This window comes from Netta rufina (genome assembly GCF_964035555.1).
Source record: "Netta rufina genome assembly, chromosome: 26".
In the NCBI taxonomy this organism is placed as follows: Eukaryota; Metazoa; Chordata; class Aves; order Anseriformes; family Anatidae; genus Netta; species Netta rufina.
Genome location: NC_140150.1, coordinates 911,386 through 932,130, shown reverse-complemented (window position 1 = coordinate 932,130; position 20,745 = coordinate 911,386). Strand labels below are relative to the sequence as shown.

The 20,745-nt window shown below is 43.6% G+C and overlaps 1 protein-coding gene across 5 annotated transcripts in view; it reads right to left on the bottom strand.

Annotated features, from left to right (window-relative positions):
- The window catches only part of LOC311219034 (membrane cofactor protein-like), a 29,125-nt gene extending 9,621 nt beyond the window's left edge, over positions 1-19,504 (bottom strand). For 3 of the 5 annotated variants that reach the window (XR_014619141.1, XR_014619142.1, XR_014619143.1), the window contains exons 1-10: positions 19,327-19,504; positions 18,311-18,502; positions 18,013-18,109; positions 17,254-17,339; positions 16,891-17,097; positions 16,268-16,450; positions 15,067-15,255; positions 14,257-14,448; positions 13,892-13,918; positions 13,087-13,153 (exon numbers count right to left, since the gene is read on the bottom strand). Coding sequence is in view for 2 of the 5 variants with exons in the window: in XM_084301991.1 (XP_084158117.1) it covers positions 11,210-11,300; positions 13,087-13,153; positions 13,892-13,918; positions 14,257-14,448; positions 15,067-15,255; positions 16,268-16,450; positions 16,891-17,097; positions 17,254-17,339; positions 18,013-18,109; positions 18,311-18,502; positions 19,327-19,441 (1,446 nt within the window). In the remaining 3 variants the exon portion in view is untranslated. Of the gene's footprint in view, positions 1-7,580; positions 9,517-11,195; positions 11,301-13,086; positions 13,154-13,891; positions 13,919-14,256; positions 14,449-15,066; positions 15,256-16,267; positions 16,451-16,890; positions 17,098-17,253; positions 17,340-18,012; positions 18,110-18,310; positions 18,503-19,326 lie in introns of those variants that run through there. The other 2 variants (XM_084301991.1, XM_084301992.1) reach the window with 2 other exon arrangements.
- Between the last annotated feature and the right edge of the window lie 1,241 nt (positions 19,505-20,745).

Sequence of the window (20,745 nt, the reverse complement as noted above, 5' to 3'; positions counted from 1 at the left end):
CAGCAGAGCCAGCAGAGGCCCAGCAGGGCTGCAGGGGGACCCTTCCCCCTGGCAATTTTGCCGGCCCCCTCCCCAGCAATCCTGCCCCAACCGTGCTTACAGCCTGCTCCAGCCTCCGGTGGCATTATTCTCTAGTTTCTCTCTAGTTTCCAAAGGAAAAGAACCTGGCTGCTAATCCTGATGCCAGTGACGACTCTTCGCCTACAGGGAGGCATATGTGATAGCTTGTCTGCTAAAAACTGAGCCAACACAGTGTGATTCAGACCTTCAGCTTTCCAAGGAAGAGAGCTATTTCTGAGTTAAGCACATCTCTTCAGCTCCCCACACAAACAATCTTTACCCAGTGCAAATGGTGCACAGTGCGTGTCCACCAGCAGCCGAGGGGTTTGCATTTGGCCGTACAGCCCAAACGCTTCCTGAACACCGAGGAGGGCTCCCAAACACAGCGAAGCTGCTGTGAGAGGAAGGACAATGGAAATTGTGGGAACACACACAAACCAAACAGCTCAGGTGCTGGGGGAGCCGGGTCCGTGCTTTTCTCCAGCTTTTTTTGCCAGGGCCTTCTGCTGTGGGTACCGAGCACGCTTTCAAATGTCAGGTTTAAGGGCAGGTTACACTTCTGTAAACATCTGGCAGTATCCGCGTCCTTATGCTCCTCACTGGCACAGGACATTGTTTTCTCTTTTCAATGACAACGAGAAGCGTGACTTCCCTTGACATTACCTAGAACTGCAGTGGTGGGGAAACACCATGTTCCTGCACTGCCTATACAAATCACAACAATAACCTCCCCGTGACTTCGTTCGAGACATGCAATCAATACTTTATATTCCGAGGTGATGCTTATGTACAGAAGTTAGGAACAGAAAATTACTTGCCTGGTTTCAGCTGCCTCGGTGGGGAATATTTTAAGGTAGTTAGTGCTGTAACGTGCTGCTCAAACAAGCTGTGTGTAGCTAAAGCTGATGAGCTCTCAGCGCTGCACTTTCCTACCGCTCTCCCATGACCCAGGTCACGGAGGTGCCAGCCTTCCCTTCCCTTGGGTGAGTTTGCCCAATTTCACCTCATCGTTCCTTGTGAGATCTGAAATCCTCAATAGCGCTCAGTGGTTCAGTACTTCCCGTGCCCTCCGAACAGGCTGTGGCTTTGCCTAGGAACTCTCATGAAAGCAAAGGTGGAAAAAAACTGCCTGGCTCCAGGCAAGTCGAAGCAATTTCAGATTTGCAGACAGGAAGCAGATTAGAAACTGTAGCCCTAATGGCTTGTGCTCCCAGAATGGTCACTGAGCTGTTCCCTTCAGTTAGCTTCTGGGAAAGTAATTCCAAAGAATAGCAAGTAAGTACTACCTTTCACTTAACAGTCTGAAACAAAGTTCTGGGATTAAAAAAAAAAAAAAAAGTCTTGCAAGTAAATCCTAACTCTCTTAGTGGCATTGCACTGTTAAGAATCCGCAAGATATTCCAAGAGATCTGCAAATTAAAGGTTTCTTGCATTTTTTTAAGCTTACTTCATTAGACCGAAGCACAGAACAGCAGATCAGTAAGGCAGAAGCATGAAACGAAGGCTGGTACAGCCCACCCCGACAGCCGGTGTGCCTGGCTCAGCCCTCAAACTGAGATCAGCCACAGCAAAGCACCAGGGCGATGCCCACACTGACCGCTCAGCACCATTTAGGAGAACCCAGGTTCTCCCCAAACCCTGCTGGGAGCCAGCTCCAAAGCTCACCCCAGCCACACGCGAGCACAGCCCGTCGAGGGCCCCTGCGAAGAGGAAGGGCAGCAGTGCACCCCTCGGGCCTGATCGCAAACCACGCTTTGGCCATCACTGCTGCTGCTGTCAGCTGGCCTGCCCTAAATAATCCGGAAAAGAGCTACGTATGTCAAACAGGCAAGCATAAAAATGGTCTTTCCCTATCCCAAAGTCTCCAACACTCAGGCTATTAAAAAAAAAAAAAAAAGGATCAGGACGATGGGCAGCTCGTTGTCCCTTCCGCAGTTAGACAAACGCAGCGAGCGCTCTGCCATCGCCGTTATGGGACTGGAAATCAGTGCCCCAAAGGCAGGCAGGGCTCACACAGCCTGTGCCCCAAGGCCCCACAGGCTCCTACCCCCAACACGCTGTAGCCCAGGGTCCAAACTGCTCTTTTCTGTTGGTGGTGGGGCACAGACAGCGTAAGGCTCATAGACCCAGAGGGCCTGGGTTTTAACTGTACCGTTTATACTGCAATTCTCCGGCTGCAGTAGCATTAATAGATTAAAGGAACAGACTACGTTCGCTCAGGAACGTCATCTGGAGGTTTTATTCTGTTCCTAATGACAGAAAAAGTCTCTGTTGTGCTCTAAGCTCCCAGGGGACGCGCGTGTTGGCGCTGCCCCGAACAGCAGTAGCATCTCCAGAGCCACCCTGCAGTCCCGAGCACCAAACCCAGGCAGCAGCAGCAGCAGCAGCGACCCTGCCTCTCCTCGGCCTCGGTCAGCGCTGCTGCAGCTCCAGAAAGCGCTGCTCAGCGATGAGCTCAGGCTGCAAGTCAGGGCACATTTGTCCATACCTGACCTACGCAATACCGCGCAGTAACAGAGCAGCACAACAAACAGATGCAGTTACACGCTCCCCCGAGCTGAGGAAGCTTTTTTCTTTTTGAAACCTTAGAAGTTCACTCACTTCAATTCCCCTTACAGGTCACCACTTGCACTGTCACACCCCTCTGTCCTGCACCTGGCCCTGGTCTGACTCATTCCTCGACTGGGGGATGATGCATCGAGCCTTTCTGCCTCAGATCCGAATGCAAAATGGGAGCATTTCCTCCGGGGGAGACCGGAGGCCGATGAACCACGAGTTTCATTCTGGCTTTTCAAAATGGAAGAAAAAATTTACGATGCACACAGGGTCATGCAGAGGGCTTAGCTCACTGTAGAAGCCCCAGAAAGTGCCTTAATGTACAAGCTGTGGGCTCTGAAAACCAGGTCTGCAGCACCTGGGCTTGTCTGGTTCGTGCAGACTGGATTAAAGGTCGGCAGCCAGGGAGGAGGCTCCCTTTCATGGGGGAGGCAGGGATTTCTTCCCTTTTTTGACTTGTCTAGAGGGCATAAAGCAGTGTGAAGTCCATGAAAGGCTTTGAGATGCTCCTCAGAAAGAAGCTATAGAACTGTACTGCTGCTAAAATGTGTCTGAAAAGTAGAAAAAAACAGAGTGATAGGGCTGCATTTGCTCTGCTATTACTTACCAAAAACCCCGGGACATTTTGGCAAGGCCAGCTGTAGCTGACAGGATCTGCCTGTCTCTGTACACGTGTGTGTCCCCACAGGTACATGTTCAACACACGCAGCAAATGCTTGAGACAAGCAGGTTTTTTTTTCCCCCCCTGCATGCACATTACCAGTCGAGCACTGCCTATCACGTGGTCCTGAACTGCTCTCTTTTTCTCCTTCCTTCTGCACGCTGCCTGCCCCGGCATGCCACTAGGTTTGGAAAGAAGAGCATATGCTGTCAGGGATGTGTCCCTCGTGAGAGGTGGATCTGCAGTTCAGCAGCAAGGGCTGACACCTTCTGGCTGCTGGGAGGGCAGGGGAGCTTGCTAAGGCAGAGCAGGATCTGCAGGTAGCCTGCAGGAGGGGCAGCATCATCATCTTAATCACGCTGAAAGGAAATCTGTTTTTAATCAAACTATAAATAATGAATGAGCCGCTGGTCTTCAACTGCTGCACGATATTTCTGGAAAGATTGCTCTGCTCTGGAGGGTGGAGGAGAAGGTGCTCAGACCCAGCTCCTCAGAGGCACTCGGGGGCTCTCCAGGCCTTGCACCTCCAGAGCAGCTTGCATTTTCCGCAGCACACCTGACATTCCCAGCAACTTCCTTGAAAACCTTATATAAAGATTCCTGTTTACTGTTCAGGCACGTGCTTAATACTGAGAAGAAAAAGAAAAAATACAAAGCAACCCTCACTTGGAGCCTGTTTCCAAAGGATGCTGCTGGGGTACTTCATCTGTGCCACAACGAACCTCTAGCCAGCAGTAACTCTCAGTCCGGCTTTTCAGTAGTAAATCTTTATGCTGATAATATAGGATGCCTCATAAATAACCGTGCCAGCAAGATGAACACTGGGGAGGGAACCTGCTTTCCACTCCTCTTTCACCCTGCTGCCCTAGTTAATGGATTTAGAAACTCCAGTAAATACCCAGACAGCAATCTAGTGCAGTTCTCCTCCCGCCCCTTCTTGGAAGGACGCGCTGTGTTCCCTGAGCTTTCCTCTGCTGTCCGTGGGTGTGCATTAGATGTAGGCACTGAAGCAGATTCTTGGATCCGGTTACAAAACCGATGCAAGGAGTTGCCAAAAACCCAGGGCATCGATAAGTAAAAGCTTACAACTCCGCTCCTGCCCAACTTCATTCCGTGTCGCAGCAGCTTCTGCATCAGCACAGGTCACACACGGCGGCCAGGCTCTGATAGCTCCCAAATGACCCGTGTGTAGTTGTTCACAGGCCTGAAGACACCCCGTATGCTCCCACGCACTCGCTGCAGGTTAACCACCACGGCTGCGCCGTGCTACGGTGCTGCTCACACCTATTCCCTTCCCAATAACCGTCAGCCGCTCATTTTCACACTCTCCTACCTCCCTGGCAACTTTTGTTGAACCAGTTGCGGTTATATTTGCAACTGCTCCCTTTTTAGGCTTCGTTCTGGCCCACAGCTCAAAGTTGTTTCCATGTCATTTATTTTCATTAAATGTTATTTTGTGCTCGCAGGATTTAGAACTCCTCACAAAAATCTGCATCTCCTTGCTAATTAAAAGCATGCTTCTTAAGAGCCACGGGATAAAGCTGACAAAGTGCCACAGTGACAGTCAATTTCCTTTCCCTATCACAAAAGCACCCAACTTCTCTTCATCTAACCGTCCTCTCTGATGGCACAGAGGTTATAGCCTGGCTGTGACTGCAATAGCATCAAACATTGCTCCTGTACGACACAAACTTTTTATTCCTCCTCCCAAACCAGTAGCATTCTCTACACTACAAAGTCAGCCCTTTTTTTGCCCCTAGCTGCTAAGAGCTTTGCTTTACCTGGCTACCAAAGGAAATTGCACTCACTGCTACAGCAGTAGGCTCCTTCATCACGTCTCATTGCTCCTATATCAGCCTCAACTAATGCCAAAAAATGTGTCAATAAAACACCTATCCTGAAGTTCACTGTCTCACTTTCTAATAAAATGAAATCAATTAATTTTTCTCTAGGTACGCTGGAGATGGAGGATTTGCTCTTTCAACCTGCAGCCATGCACAAGATCTGTCTTCCTCTGGAAGCTGGTTTCACATGGTGGCTTAGATTTTCCCACTTTGTATCTAGCACCATTTGAAATCAGTGTTCTAGGAGCAAGAATTACAGCGTGGGAGGAGATCAAGCAGCTGCTAACTTCACTGACAGCCTTTACTCCTTAAAACAGCACTTTTCCAATCATTAATTGTTTGACACCCATCCATTTTGTAACATCACCTGACTTCTAGACACTATGCAATCACTGTACGCACCCTCTCAAGCTAGGGCCACAGCAGCAAAGTCTTCCTTCAAATGTATTTTATTTAATAAACAATGGCTGTGAGTTAAAGTTGTCCAGAGTAAAGTCATCCGAAGGTTGCATGAAAACCAACGCAGCGCTTCTTGCCTGTTGAGAGGCAAGCAGCACATCCCCTTCCTGTACAGTGGCTAGGACCCCACCATGTAAGTTACTCTGAGTTTGATCTCAGCAGTTAACAAACCCAAACGTGACTTCAGTAATCGTGCTGGTCACACCAATGCACACACAATCCACTCCTTTCCCTAAATTTTTTTTGAAGTTTACTGTTGTTGCCTTCCAGTAATGCTTTGTTAGACTTCTATACCTTTGCATCCAAACCACTAAACTGAAGCTAAACTATTTTTGCCTGACCTCACCTGCACAAACATGCTCACATACACAAAAGGATGCTCGCTGTGTGGATGAAGCACTTGATCAGACCACTGAATAGTCTTCTTTAAAGAATGCGTAGCTGTCATCTGCAAGAGGATTCTTCTCTGAGCCAGGAAAATGTCTCTTACACAGGCTGACCGATTTCTCTTGGTGTTCAGAGTCTCAGTTTTTGTCTAGCACCATTTGAAATCGGTTATGATGTAGGGGGAAAAGCAACAATAATGGAAAACTTCATTCCCCCCGCCCCCAGAGTCCTTATAAATAAACACCATCCGAAGGCTGCTCATGCTTCACAAACACGACTGTTATGCTCTTCTGTTCTCTGACCTGAAGTTACACCTCCAGGCCGAACCAGCCGCACAACAGGAGGACAGTCAGCATCCCGTTCAACTGGGACGGGTGCTTAAAGAGAAAGCCAAGCATCTGTTCAAACACCTAACAAAGATTCTTCAACTCAAGCAAGCCAGGGCCCTTGCGACCAGCTATATTCCTTGTGCTATGTTTGCCTTAACCTGTTATTTACTCAGACTTCTTTTCTTTTAAATAAACTTGTGTGCTACTTGGTATTGGGCTCTGTCTCAGGTAGACAGATTACGTGCTTCCCTGCTGGACGAGATCCAGTTGCTTCACGTATTTCAGTCCCCAGGTTCACACCCAGCACACTGCACGAACCGCGCTCAGAGGCGAGCATTCACACCGATTCTGTAGCCCCGAGAAGCCTCCCAACCACCACGCAGAGCTGCATTTACCAGCAGATGGCAACACAAGGGCTTGTTACACCCCGCCTGTTTGTTAGCACAAAGTTCACGTGCTCACAGTGCAACGTGCCTTGCTATTGCCAGTTCAATTCTAAAACAAATCACATTTTAGAAAGTGATAGAGAATTCATGACAATCAGGACAAAATCACTTCTAATATTGATGTCAAATTGCCCAGTAGCTGCCTATCCTCCTACCCATGCTCACAGGAATCCCCAAACTTTATATAGAGCTTCTAAAGCTGTATAGTCTACACACTGTCATCGCTTGCAGTCCGTACCAACTGGAGAAGCACAAATTAAAAGATAGAGCAAATCATTTTTCTAGCCCATCCTCTAAAAGGCAAGTTTGTGCCTTTACAAGGCAGCTGACTACACATTTCTTTGCAAAGAAAATAAAGTTCATTTCAAGTGTGAACCTCACACAGCTAAAAATAATCACATTCTACTTAATATTTTACTTAAAAACACCCAAGCAATATTTCCCTAAAGATTACAGCTATCACCCCCTGGACAGAAGTGCCAGGGCCCTCCATGGGCTTTGCTCCTGACGTAGGGTTACATCAGAACAGCCACACAATAAGCTGCCTCTTCCCCATCAAGTTTGGTAAAAATTGAGGTTCACGAGTGAACACTTCGGTTTTGGAGGTTCTAGGAAACCCTCTGCTCTTCCAAAAGACGATCAAAAGACCACAAACTGCTCAGGAAATTAACGCACATTCTCTATACTATGCATCCAGGTGTTTTAAGTAGTTTTCCATACAAAGTGCAAACTTCCATCTCAACAGTTAACACCTACTGCAAATTTGGTACATGAAAAATTATCTTCCAGAAAAATGGAAAGCAGCTGTGTACCACACGATGAATGAAAGACAAACACGGCTAAAAATACATTTTTTTTTTATTTGCAATATTACAAACCATCACTAGTCTTTACATTGGGGAAAATATAAAAATAAAGCCACCTTTTACAGTTATTTCACTTTAGCGATAAGTGCGTTTCAGCGTATTTTAATATTGGAGATGCCATACAGAAGCTGGCTAACAACCGGCACGCTCAATTCCCAATATATTATAATATCAGAGTAATTACAAACAATTATCAAGCTAGGTATCAGCTATTCAAACGACTACATACAAGTGCAGCCAAAAGCCCTCTTTAAATAACCCGACACTGTTACAAACTCTAGCAATACAACTGCTGGGATCGACCCAAAGCACCTAAGAAACCCTAAATAGTTTGATGATGTTGAGACAATCCGTTCACCACCGGGGACAGCAGCGTCAATCTACCACAGACGAGAACAGTTTAATGCTGCCTCGGCCATCTGCAGTGAGGCGTTTTTTTTTTTTTTTTTTTTTTTTTTTTTTCCCTGGGAAAACTGGTTCTTTTTCCCACAGATTCACAAAGCCAAAACCTGCCCTAATTTAGCTGTTGATTTTCATGATGATCTGAAATAGCCAGTAGGCATTTAAAGTAACAGCCAGCAGTGCGTGTCTGAGCCTCGGTTCAAGGCAAATTCTGTGATGGGAGCTCCTGGAGTCACCATCTCGACCAAACCCTTTCATAGCATGGCTGGCTACCTAAAGACAGAGCACGTCTTCCCACATCACCAACATACCCGTTCCTTCGCTCCTGCAACTAAGGTGGCTTGGTCTTCCCTTACCGTGAAAAGGGAAGGGAGCCAGACAGGGACAGGCTCGTGTCTCAACAGATATCCACACCACCTGCATTACAGAGCTCGACTCAGCATAGTAGTCTGCCTACAGGGATTTGAAATGCTGTTATATGGAATATATGATTATAAATAGTAATTAAAAAAAAAAAAACAACAACAAGGAAGCTAAACCCACATGGCACCCTTTCTATCCTAAGAAACAACATAATTATCTCAGAAACAGATCAAAAAAAATAAAAATTAAAAAAAAAATCAAGCATCGCAATGATCTTAGAGGATGGCTACCACAGATTTCAAAGCAGTTTATGGTTAGGCACCTTCTGTCAACAGGCCAACGAATTCAAAATCAGAGGATGCTCCGCTATGGAATTCAAGTTTCCTTCAGTTTCCCATTGCAACAAGTCCATTATGGTGTTTCTGGGACTAAGCCAAGGAGCCAGGAATACAAATGGCTTTTTTCCTTCTTAAAAGGCAATAGAAAAGCTATAAAACCAATTCAAAGGCACATTTTAATCCATTAGATATACAGAAACGACCTTGGGCAAACAAAAAAAAATAGCATATACAAGATCTAAACTGATCATTTCAAGCGGACAGAGCCTTAAATGGTACTTATCTCTTCAGGAAATAATTAAAACATTTCAGAATACAATAATCATCATTTATACCCCCCTTGACCGTGAAAATGAATGAGAAGCACATGAGAATTTTAGCGAGCAGAACTAACATTGCATAGTCTTCCGTACGGAAAGAGGAGCACTGCAGGCGGCGGGCAGCAGCAGCCGGTACTGTGACAGTCCTGCTCGCAGCACTCCCGCCGACACAGACACTGGTGCATGCTACACGAGGTGCCTTTAAGTCCATTTCACATGCACAGAAAAGATGATAGGAGTGACCCACAAAGGACAGCAAGGATGGATATTCTGATTTTTTTTTTAAATCCTATTAATGATCTCCTACTACAGTTAATCAGTAGTATATAACAGTACAAGAGAGATTTATCTGCAGGAAGTTAATGCACTCATTTTCCATTTCTGATAGGCACATTCAACTGCAAGTTCCCCTCCCACCCTCAGAAAGGGTCATTCATGCTTTACAGCTCGTATATTTGGCAGTACATGCAGTGCTGTCACTCTTCCTACAAACAAAAAAACAAGGCAAATCAGAGAGTTTACATGTAAATAGTTCTTACATTTATTCTGAAAGCACAGCCTTAGTTTTATTAAATCGACACGTAAAATCATGAAACTAAATCATTTGTCCTCTTTTTACTCAGCAACCGACAAACTATGAGATTTTTGCTTCATTTTCAGCCTCTAGGCTACTAAGAATGACCTGAATGAAAAGCATTTGATCCAATTGGATCATTTCAAGCGATGAAGAGACCATGCCCGAGTATTATCAGGAGCTTAGAACAGGTACAGGATTCCTAACTCATTTGGAAGCTGCACCACATGCAACCCTTATACTATTTTATGCACAGTATTATGGTTAGTACGTATTTTATAACCAGAAGCCAAGTATTAGTGAGAATTTTGATTCTGTAGTCTGCTAACAGCAAATATACAATATTTAAACATGAGGATTAAAATTTATAGTCACATCCACAACTAGTTATACCCATATGCGCGTATTTTCACATTCTTGAGTAACTCATCTCTTCTTTTACAGAAAAAAAAAGAACAACAAAACTCAACCAAAAGCAACAAACCTCTGCACTATCGCTTGAGGTCTCCAAGGAGTTGTAGATACAGGAAGAAAAACTTGGGAGCTAACAGCGTGTACACATACCAGCTGGTATGGCAGAACATTAATTTCTCCTATTGCCATGAACAAAAGGGAAGACCAGAAATAAGAACTTGATTCCTTTTTTCTTTCTACAAAAAGAAGGCCGACTAACCCAGAAAACTAATCTCATCTCTATTACGTACATCTTATTTCATAGGTAAATATAGTATTTATTCGTGTGCACCATCTCAAACTTATGACGAATACTCAAAAGTCACTTGGTCTTTAAAAAAATAATTTAAAAAGGCCATTCATTTGAGAAGACCTTCATGTTAAAACAGACATTTTTTCAATCATTACCTTCTCAGAATTTGTGCAATGGAAAAAAATCAACACAAATACACAAGTTTATAAAACCATTTGTAGAGCAAATTCTAGCCATTAATATAGTAATGACAAAATGCCAATAAATACCAATCAAATTAATCTCTCCTGTCTTAAATCTGTCATACTGCAACAAGGTTTAAAGAGTCAGATTTTTAAAAGAGCTCGTTTGCACTCCAGACAAGTGCAATCCCAGCCATCGTCAAATGCACCTGACTACAAGACTAAGTGCTAGTTTAAAACATGAGAGAAAACTCAACTCCAAACAAGCAACTGTATTTTGGCACTTTTCAGGCCCACAGAACTCTAAATTTGAAAAGAGAAACTGCCTTTTTATAAAAGGTCTAAAAAGATCGTTTGCACTTTTTGTAATGCACTGTTGTAGCCCATTTCATGTTACTGAAAGAGGCACAATGTTCCACTGAGTCCGTACGTGGCTTCAATCACACAGAAAAACATTACTAATTCTTTGAAGCCAACCCAAAATTAAGATTTGTGATACGTGATCAGCGGAAGCTACCATTTATGGCACTGAATGACAGTTCTTCCGGTAACACGTCCTGTTCTCACAAAATGAACAAAGTATAACCTTTCCTATAGGAAACTGAGGTGTACTGGATTCCATGCTTCCCCTGAAATTGAGTAAACTGTAAAAAAGACACTTAAGCTTAAAGCAAATGTCCAAATGAAACGGAAAGCATGTACCTTTTAAGATTCAATTAAGTCATTTGTGCAGTTTCTTCCATCTCAGCTGGCACATTAGTTTTTAAAATACATGTTTCCTTGCAATTCTCATCAACTGTATAGGAGCTGAACAGCAGAAGGGGAAAAAGGTCTAATTGAATATATCCTATAAAACTGACAGACTGGACATACAAGCGACAGAGGGTGAGAAAAGATTTGTGCTGCAGTTTGAAGACAAACCCAGTCAGTGTGAGGTACTAGAAGCACAATGGGTCAGAAAGGCTCGACTACGTCAGGAATCCAGGAAACTAAACAGTGAGATCTAGGCCTTGGTAAAAGGAGGTCAGGTTGGGCTTTCAGACAAGAATGCGATTTAATAGATGCTCACAGCGATGAAGCTTAAGGAAAGCACTAGGTGTAGTAAGATGTTTCACGGCGTGGGATTTTCAAGAATACAACATTATTTCATTTTTGATGATCCCTTCTTCGTTCTCCACACTGAGAAGTCTCTCCACACATGAAGAACACAAAGTGCTGCCCTAACACTCTTAACTCCCCCTCAGACTATCCGGGTTGCAAATTTTCCAAGCCATGGGTGGTGAAAAGCAATTACTCAAAAGCACCGCAGTGCTCAGCAGTGTGCAGGTACACAGCCTCTGCCACTCTGCTTACAGGGCCACTGCGGCCCTTGTAAAGATACCACATTGCCTACGTGGAAGACACTAAGGCTAAAACCTTGCTGGATGTCACCTGGCTTCAGGAGTCTCCCAGGTAGGACTGTGTGTACTGTACTATGAACACAAACTGCAGGAATATTTCCTCTGGTGGGCTTTATTATAAGAATCCCTTCCTTCATCTCACATACCCCAAAAATCTTTTAACAAGATCTGCTGAAATTTAAGTCAGTTCAGATGAGATGCATATAGCATGCGTACCACCCAACTTGCTCTGTATTTTCAGTATTTTGCCTGTTACAAACTATTCCTCCACTTTTTTTTGAAGAAGGTAAGATAAGAAATCACTACAAGAAGCAATGCACAGTGAGGCATTCAAATCTCCTGCCAACCCCCTATGAAAAAGCATACATTAACAACTACCCGCTTTGAAGATGAAATTTAAAATGCCCTGCGTTCCACTAAAAACAAAATACTACTATTTATGCATTTGATATTTTACAAGTCTGTAATGTAGGGATACCAATCACTGCTGCTGCAGAAGGAAAAACTGAAGTGGATCTACACATTATACATTCCAGTTGCAAAGCCAGCTATTTGCTTTTTCAAACAGTACAGGAGGACCATTTTAGGTCAATTTCATGTGCTTTTTTTTTCATTGTAATTAAGCCTGTGTTATTTTAAGGTGTTTCTGATCCAAAACACAGTGGTTGTCCAGGTCCCCTCACTACCATTGATACATCTGTAGAAACAAGGAAGCCCCTTAGCTCACCTCCAAGGCTTCCAAGCTCATTTCAACCCCTCTAGCTCTTAAAGCCTATGGAGACCTCTAGTGATGCCAAATGCTTACTTAGGCAAGAAAATAAAGCAGGTGAAGCCCACCCAAGCCAATACTACCACTGTTTTTAAGAGAAAGTGGCATGTTTTAAAGCAGATGCAAAATTACTTTCTTGGTAAGTGTACCTATGTTAAATATAAACCCAAGCACAGTTTTTCCTTCCCTAAAAATAGCACAAGCGTTAATTAGCAGCTTATTTGAATAAAAGATACAAAAACAAAGTCAAATATGTTGTTAGGCACTTTAGCTTCCCATCAGCTGCTAAGCTTACGTATAAACATTAGGCATTTGAAACAGAAAAGGCAGATAAAGCTCAAGAAACTTAAATATATGTTAGCATTGCTTTTGCTCAGTCACAGAAATTGGCAATAAAAAAAAAAAAAAAAGCAGGCTTACTCACCCTTCTTGTGAAAAGCATTTCTTATAGACCCAGAAGGCTGCCAGGAACACCAGAACTACTGTAATCACTTCAGGAAAAAAAAAAAAAAAAAAAAAAAAAAGCTTTAGAGTGACAGTCACTAACTCACAAAAAAAATACAGCCTCAAAAATTAGCACTGTCTTCACCCAGAGTCCTGTACAACTCCCTCTTCTTACAACACTTAAATTTTCATGGCTTATTTCACATGTGTTTGATGCTTTACTCAAGACTCTTCAAGGTAGATCTGCTCAAGAACAGTGATCATCAAGATGGCAAAACACCACCAGTTCAGGAACATTAAAACAGATGTCACAACAGCCTAACTCTACTTTTTAGAAATAGTTTACAAGGAATCAGTGGTAGAAAACCACATTTGTAAAAATGTGTTTGTTATCCACTTTTCTAAGCACAAGGACAGAAAGATGGAGTAAGCACTTCAGTTCACTGGCAGTTATTTATCTGTTCATGCTTTCAGTACACCCAAATGTTGAAGAGTTTATGAAAGTGACAAAGTCGTGGAACACTGCCTTTGAAATCTAATTACATATATGAAAAAACATTTTACAAAAAAAATGACTTATAATTGCTAAGTAACCTTAACTTTTTTTGAATTCTGCAACTTCAGTAGACATTTCTAAAATTTTAAACACTAAAATAATTTTAAAACAATCAAACCTTTAAAATCATTTAACATTACTCTAGTCAGAGATGAAGATGACAATATCAATTCCACAAAAAAAAATAAAATTCACATTGTGTATTGTTCAGGTTCTAAATGATACTTACCACAGATGATGGCGATAACATAGGCACCTAAAACAAAACAAATGAGTGTTATGAGGAACACAACTTGTTGAAGATGTTACACAAATGTATCTTATACAAATACTCATTAGGGTATTTCAAACAGGTCAAGCATTTTTGCCAAGACAAGCCTTGCAGCAGGTCTGTTTACATGGCAACTTCTATTTATTTTAAAATATTCCTATTCTTGAATGGACTTTTACCGAAACCTTGTTTTCTTACGTCAAAATAAAGATGGAAGTTTGCATTAAATGACTTCTCCTGAATATAAAGGTATGTTCCCAAGAAGTAAGTTTTCTGTTACATATACTTTTATCCTGTGAGAAATTCTTGCAGTTCATACTTACTTAAGTGGCAAGTTGGGACTTCAGGACTCCATTTGCCTTCTCCCATATACACAATATGATCTGCACCGTGTAACGTGTAGCCTGCGTAACATTCAATTGTAATAGCATCCCCTACAGCATACTCAGGTTTTTGTCCATAAATTACTCTGCCATGACTAATGACTGGAGAGGAATCGTGATGTACAGGCTTACCTGAAAAAAAAAAAAAAAATAAAAAAAAAATTAAGAATAGAGCTGGTACATGGAACAGATCAATGATGTTGCCAACAAAAAGCCCGTGAAGCCCCTAGAGTTGTGTAAATGTAAGAAGCTCAGTCACCCTCAAGACATTTTACATGGAAAGGCTGCCTGCTTCCTATAAGCCGTAGGTACTTTTGCTAATGGACACGTTTCAGACACATTAACAGAAATACACATCCCAACTCCATCAGGACAAGCTGCTGCATCCAAGTAAGAACCTCTCTGTTTATAGTATGAGTGATCACATGATGCAGAGTGAAATGAGCATAAAGTTTGTCATCAAGGGAAGAATCTTCAGAAAACACTCCCACTCCAGACCTTTCAAGCAGACTTTTGAATTTTGTCAATTTCTATACACAAAGCTAAGACTAAACTAGGACTCCAACCAGGCACAGAACTCTCCTCACCTGCTCAGATCACAGCCCAGGACACTCATCACCTATTAACAGAACTCAGCTGTGCCCAGCTGGGCACACTGACAGGTACCTGACTTTCAGGGGCTGCACACTGTTACGTCAGACATTTGGAACTTGTCCATCCTTGATTTTACTAATTATGAATTCTACTCACATGCACAGTTTTGTACAGAGCTCCATCTATTTTGTCCTTCACACGTTACTGTGATCTCTTCAGCACCATCAGGAAAAGCACAGTGAAGATCGCACCTTAACTGAACAGACTCTCCTTGTTTGTATTCGGATTGCAGTGGAATCACTTGTCCATGTGAGATCTTTGGGGCACCACAGCTATCTTCAGTAACTAATACAAGTATTAATTAGTAACTCATACTGAAATACACGCAGTAGCTAGCACTGAAATTTAAAAGTGTAGTGATAACACACTTTAAATGTTTTATAATTCATTAACTCACTCAGTATATATAAATTGCCATTGTATGAGAAAAATAAATTAGTATACCTGAATTGCTAAAACTTCTAGCATACCTTCACAATTTTAAATGCAATTTTTTCCTTTAGAAGACTTAATGAAACATCACTGTAGGTATTTGTTAGGGTAGTATGATCATGATATAGCAGCTGAGAAATCTGTATCTGTTGGTTAATTATTTTCCTAAGAAAGGTGCCTTGTCAGACCCATTCATTAAACAACATTCAAGCACACCTTTTGCCAAAGTGGTTCTCGTTCTTGAGAGCTCATTACTAGAGTATACGTGTAGGAAATCCTCTCACTGTACTCTGTGGCAACATTCCCCCTCTCTCTAGCACAGAGAAAGGAACAAAGTTGTAGAAAATCCCCTGCCATGTCCCATGCAAATGAGTCCTAAAAATAATTGCCTGTCAAAAATCTAACAACATACTGCATGCTATACAAGGTGCCTGGAAAGCAAGAGTTGAAGAGCTGGGTGAGAACACATTCAGACGTGATGATTCTGATTACTCTAGGATATTACAAACTCCCTCATTGTGCATAACCCTCATATTTTCCATCACGATTCAGAAACACACCTCTTCCTGTATTTCTGTATGAAATCACTTGAACAAATAGCGTGATGCTATAATGATGTGGTAGCATCACGGGTAAGTCCATGCTGCAACTTCTATAGGCAAATCTGCAATTCAACTCATTCTCACCCAAGAATTGTTAAGAACCACGTGAACACCTAAAACAGCGTCCATAGAGGAGGCTCAATGTCAACTTCCTCAGTTTATGATTTCCAACTACAGTATACTGACTTCAAATTTTAGCTAAGACTTACAGCACTCTCAACTTACAAGAAAAGTTGGATTGCTATGTCTATGTAACGACTTACTTTTTTCACAAGTCGGTTTTGGCGGATGCCAGGTGTTATCTTCTTGACAGGTAATTACATCCTGTCCGATCATGAAATAGCCTGGATCACATTCAAACCTAACTGAGTACCCATAGCTGTACAGAGGTCCAAATCCAGTTACTTTTTTTCCATTTTGAACTTTTGGGTTTTCACATTTGACCACTGAAATAGGAAAGAGGAAAGCCAGTTCTGAAACATTTGTTAACAGTATCTTTACAAGTCACAGCTAGTCCTAACCTAGCTTCCCCATTCCTGCTCTTTACACATTCTTTTATCAGATACTCAGGCTTTATGGTCTGAGTTTCTTCACTTTATCCTTGTCACTTCTACCAATTGCATACAAACTGATGGGTTTGCCCTTTTTTTAAAAAAACAAAAACATCTTAAGTTCTAAGCCAATCTGTGTCATAATCAATCAATACCCACAATGTAGTTTATCTGACCTCCATCGGAACTACATCAATTTACAGCAGAAGATAGAAGTTCCTCCTTTTCTATAAGAAAAAACATTCACCTCCTGACTCAATTCCAAAAAAGGTCAGATACTGAAGCTTTGGAGTCAGACAGGCTACAATAGAGAAATATATTTTAGAGCTAACAACCTTTACATTGTGGAGGTGGTCCACTCCAAACTCCATTTAAGTCTCCATCAAGCGTGCAGAAAATAGAAGGTGTACCAACCAGCGAGTAGGGATCTTCACCTCTCGGTGCATCATTGCACCTATAGGTTACTGTTGTTTGATAAACATACTCAGGTGCTTCGGTGTAGTACCCGTTGGCTATACTTGGTGGTGGTTCACAAGGAACTCCTAGAAATAAATCACACATTTTAGCTGACAGAATTTTGTTACCTTGATCATCTATGTTACCATTATTTCTTATACATGAAAGTGTACTGCACAGGTGCTTTAAAATAAGCTATCACCATCTGAATACAAACTTAAATGTGGTCCTAATTTACTTACGTTCACAGAAAGGAACAGCTCCATCCCAGTCAACAGCTTTATTTTTAACTACACAGGTAATTTCACTACTTCCACGTATTCTGAACCTAGACAGGTAAAAACATTTAAAAGAGGTAAAACATAAGAAACCTAATTTCTCAAGGAAGGAGCTAGAAACTTTGCTTGTGTAATTCCATAATTCTGACTATGGGGATGTGACATACCACACTTCTGTTGTAACGAAAATGGTATCTTAAAAGAGTCTATTTTGCTAACAGTCTCCACTTTGAAAGTGAGAGAGAAGCAAATGAGATGTCACTACAGGAACGGATGGAAACCTTTCCATGTACCCTCTAACACTAATACCTTCAAGTTACTAACACTAAATAAATAAATTGTAAAAGGAAAGGAAGAAAAAATCCTTGTAAGAGGTTAGCACTTTTGAGTTCATTTGCTATATGCAGACAGGTGGGTTGTTATTCAATAAAGCGCAATGAGTGGATGTTTGCTCCCTGTGCCACAGGAACATTAAAAAAGGTTGTTAGTGGTTAACACTGTAGTATTCGCTAAAAACCTTAAGCCTCGGTTGATGCAAACAGCAAGTAAAGCCAGGGAATTAAGTTTAGATGTCATTTTATTTGCCCAAGGTATAAATCTGGAGATATTTCAAGTCAGAACTGGAATGAAACCTACATAAGAAAGTTCGGTTTTGGTTCAATCCTGGTCTAAACAGGAAAAAAAAAAAAAAAGAAGAAATGAAAACTTCACCAAAACACTCACCCTGTGTGACAAGAAAAGGTAGCTTGTGAACCAAATGTAAGATCTGTCACATGAACAATACCGTTTTCCAGTTCTCCTGGATGAGTACATTTTCTCGCTGGGGAGAAAGGGGAAAAAAAAATAAGTCTACATCTTTGTAGTTATATACAACGACTAAGTCTTTGTCGTATGCTGTCCTTAAAATCACTAGTATTTTTCAAGCTTCCTTTTAAATTGTAAAAAACATTAATTCTCATTTGAAAACAACTGAAATCATCAAATCACAAAGAAGAAAAGCAAGAGTTTAAGCACATGTCACCTGTACAGAATTCCTCTGTTTGCGACCACCTTAAGTCTTCACCACACGTTCGATCTGGCGACTTCCCAGGGATTTTCATATACCCGGGGCGACACATGTATGTCACTGTGGTTCCAACGGGAAAGCTCTGCTTTGCGCTGGAACTCTCCGTCAGCTCCGCGTACTGCAGTCTTTCTGGAGGCATACACTCCTCTGCCAGAGCACAAGGGAAGAAAAAGCAACACTTAGATTTATCAACAAGGAAGGAGACAAGCTGAGGGCAGGCTAGTGTGGTAGGTTTAAGGATGCATCAAAAAATGAAAGCAACAACGTTCTTAAAAGCCAGAACTACTTATTTATTTAGATTTCAGGTTTTCAGTTCGTATTTAGAGCACATCCAATGCCCAACTCCACGCTAGCACCGGTTAATCCACCATTTGTTTGCTCGCCTTGCTCTTTAGCGTTCTGCCTAGGCAACGCGTTGCTTCCTAGCGGCTATTTTTTGTGTTTGCCTCATTCTTGCGGTTAGATACAGAAAACTTAACCCCCTGCGTGCTCACGGGGAGCACAACACCCGCGTGGCAGGCTGTGGGGAAACCGCAGGGGCGGAAAGCAGCAGGGTGGCAGCTGCCCTTCCCCTGGACAAAAGGCCGCTGCCGCAGCGCCTCGGACAAAACCCTTTGTGCTCCTTTGTACTCACCCACCGCGCTAGAAAACAGCGTTAAACAATAAAACCACCGCCCCCCCACCCCGTGAGGTAACCCCCAGCCCTGGGGCTGAGCCAGCACCCACCGGCACCAAGGGGGCCCCACGCTGCGCTTCGCAGCCAGGTCTCGCCCCCCGCCCTCCCTCCCCTCAGCTCCCCTCGCCCTGTAAGGCGACGAACGACCCCCGGGACCCCCCCGAGACCCCTCCGGCTCCCCTCAGCGCCCACCCGGCTCCCCTCAGCTCCCCCCCCCCGGTTCCCCTCAGCGCGGCCGCTCCCCCTCCATGGCGCCTCACGGAGAGGGCTGAGGGACAAAGCGCCCGTTCCTCACCCTCCGCCCGCGCCTCGCCGAGCAGCACCACGACCACCGTGACCAGCAGCAGCAGCAGCCCGAGGCCAGGCGGGCAGATCCCCGTCCCCGACCCCGTTCTCGTCCCCGTCCCCATGGCCGCAGCCCCGGCAGCGCCCGCTCCGCGCCTCTGCCTCAGGAGACGCAGCGCGGGGCTGGCGGCGCATGCGCCCTGCGCGGTCCCCGCAGCGCGGCGGGAGGGGGGCGGCCGCCATGGCGGGGCCCGGCCCGGCCCGGCCCTCCCCGGGAAGGGCGGTGCCGCTGCCCGGCCTGAGGGGGCCCCGCTTCCCCCTCAGGAAAGGCTTCAAAGCGTGCTCAGTAACAAAGTGAAAATAAACGCTTCCGTGTGCGGATTTTTTTTTTTTTTTTCCGTTAAAAATAAGCCGCGGGTGGGGCTTGTCTAAGAGAAGGGAACACTAATAAGCCGAGATCTGTTGAAATGGGGGGCGAAAGGAGGGACAAAACCTAAAGCATTTGTCTTTTGTTCACGTTTTTTTTATTAGGTTAAGCGTTTGTAGAGGAACGCCACGCGTGAGCGTTCCTGGTGTAAATTAGAGAGCAAACCATGCTGCAGGCATGGGCACGGCTACTGCTAACAAAGGAGATCTGCGGGCCAACACATCCTGACCGCATGCTGCAGGAACGCCTCTGTGGAGCCTGCTTAGCTCAGGGTTTGCGAATAGAGAAGGAAATAATCTTTGTGAGGTGCCGTGTGGGAGAGAAGTCCCTCTAATGAGCTTCTGTACTGTGCGCAGCTTGAGCTTCGTTAGGCCCTTGGGGTGGTTAATGGGAGCAGGAGCAGCGTGAGCGTTGGTTCTGCAGTAAAGTGCCGTTTTCCACACAATTTCAGTCTCGACACGAGCAGTGCTTCCGTGCAACCCGCTGCTGCTTGAGGAAGAATGTCTCCCGTGCCTTACTAGAGGCAGCACAGGTCGCCAGTCTAGGAAGAAGACAACATAATGGTGTTAAAATTAGATTTTCCCTGGCTTTATACTAATGTCTAGAGATTATGTCATCACTCAGGAAAGGAGGAGGGCATACCCTTCTGGGTAATGCTTTGTTTGAAAGAGGAAATCATCGCAAACCAGCCTTCACAAAAGGAGAAAAAAAAAAAAAAAAAGACACCTAAGTTTACAGATGCCATTTTGTAGTCAAAATGATTGCATTCGGATTGCTACTAAGAGTGAATATTAATTATTATCTGCAATAGATTCAGCATGGAAAATAGACTCACCTGTAAATAAAACTGGCATCGCAGTAAATGCAAAAACAAGCCAAAATAAATAAACAAAAAAGAAAAAAGGCCCAGTTCAGAGTCCTTTCCTTACTCTAGTGCTGTTATGGCAGTTGTTTGGAGAGCAAACTTTCCTATAATTCTTACAAAGAAAAGCAAGTTTCTGC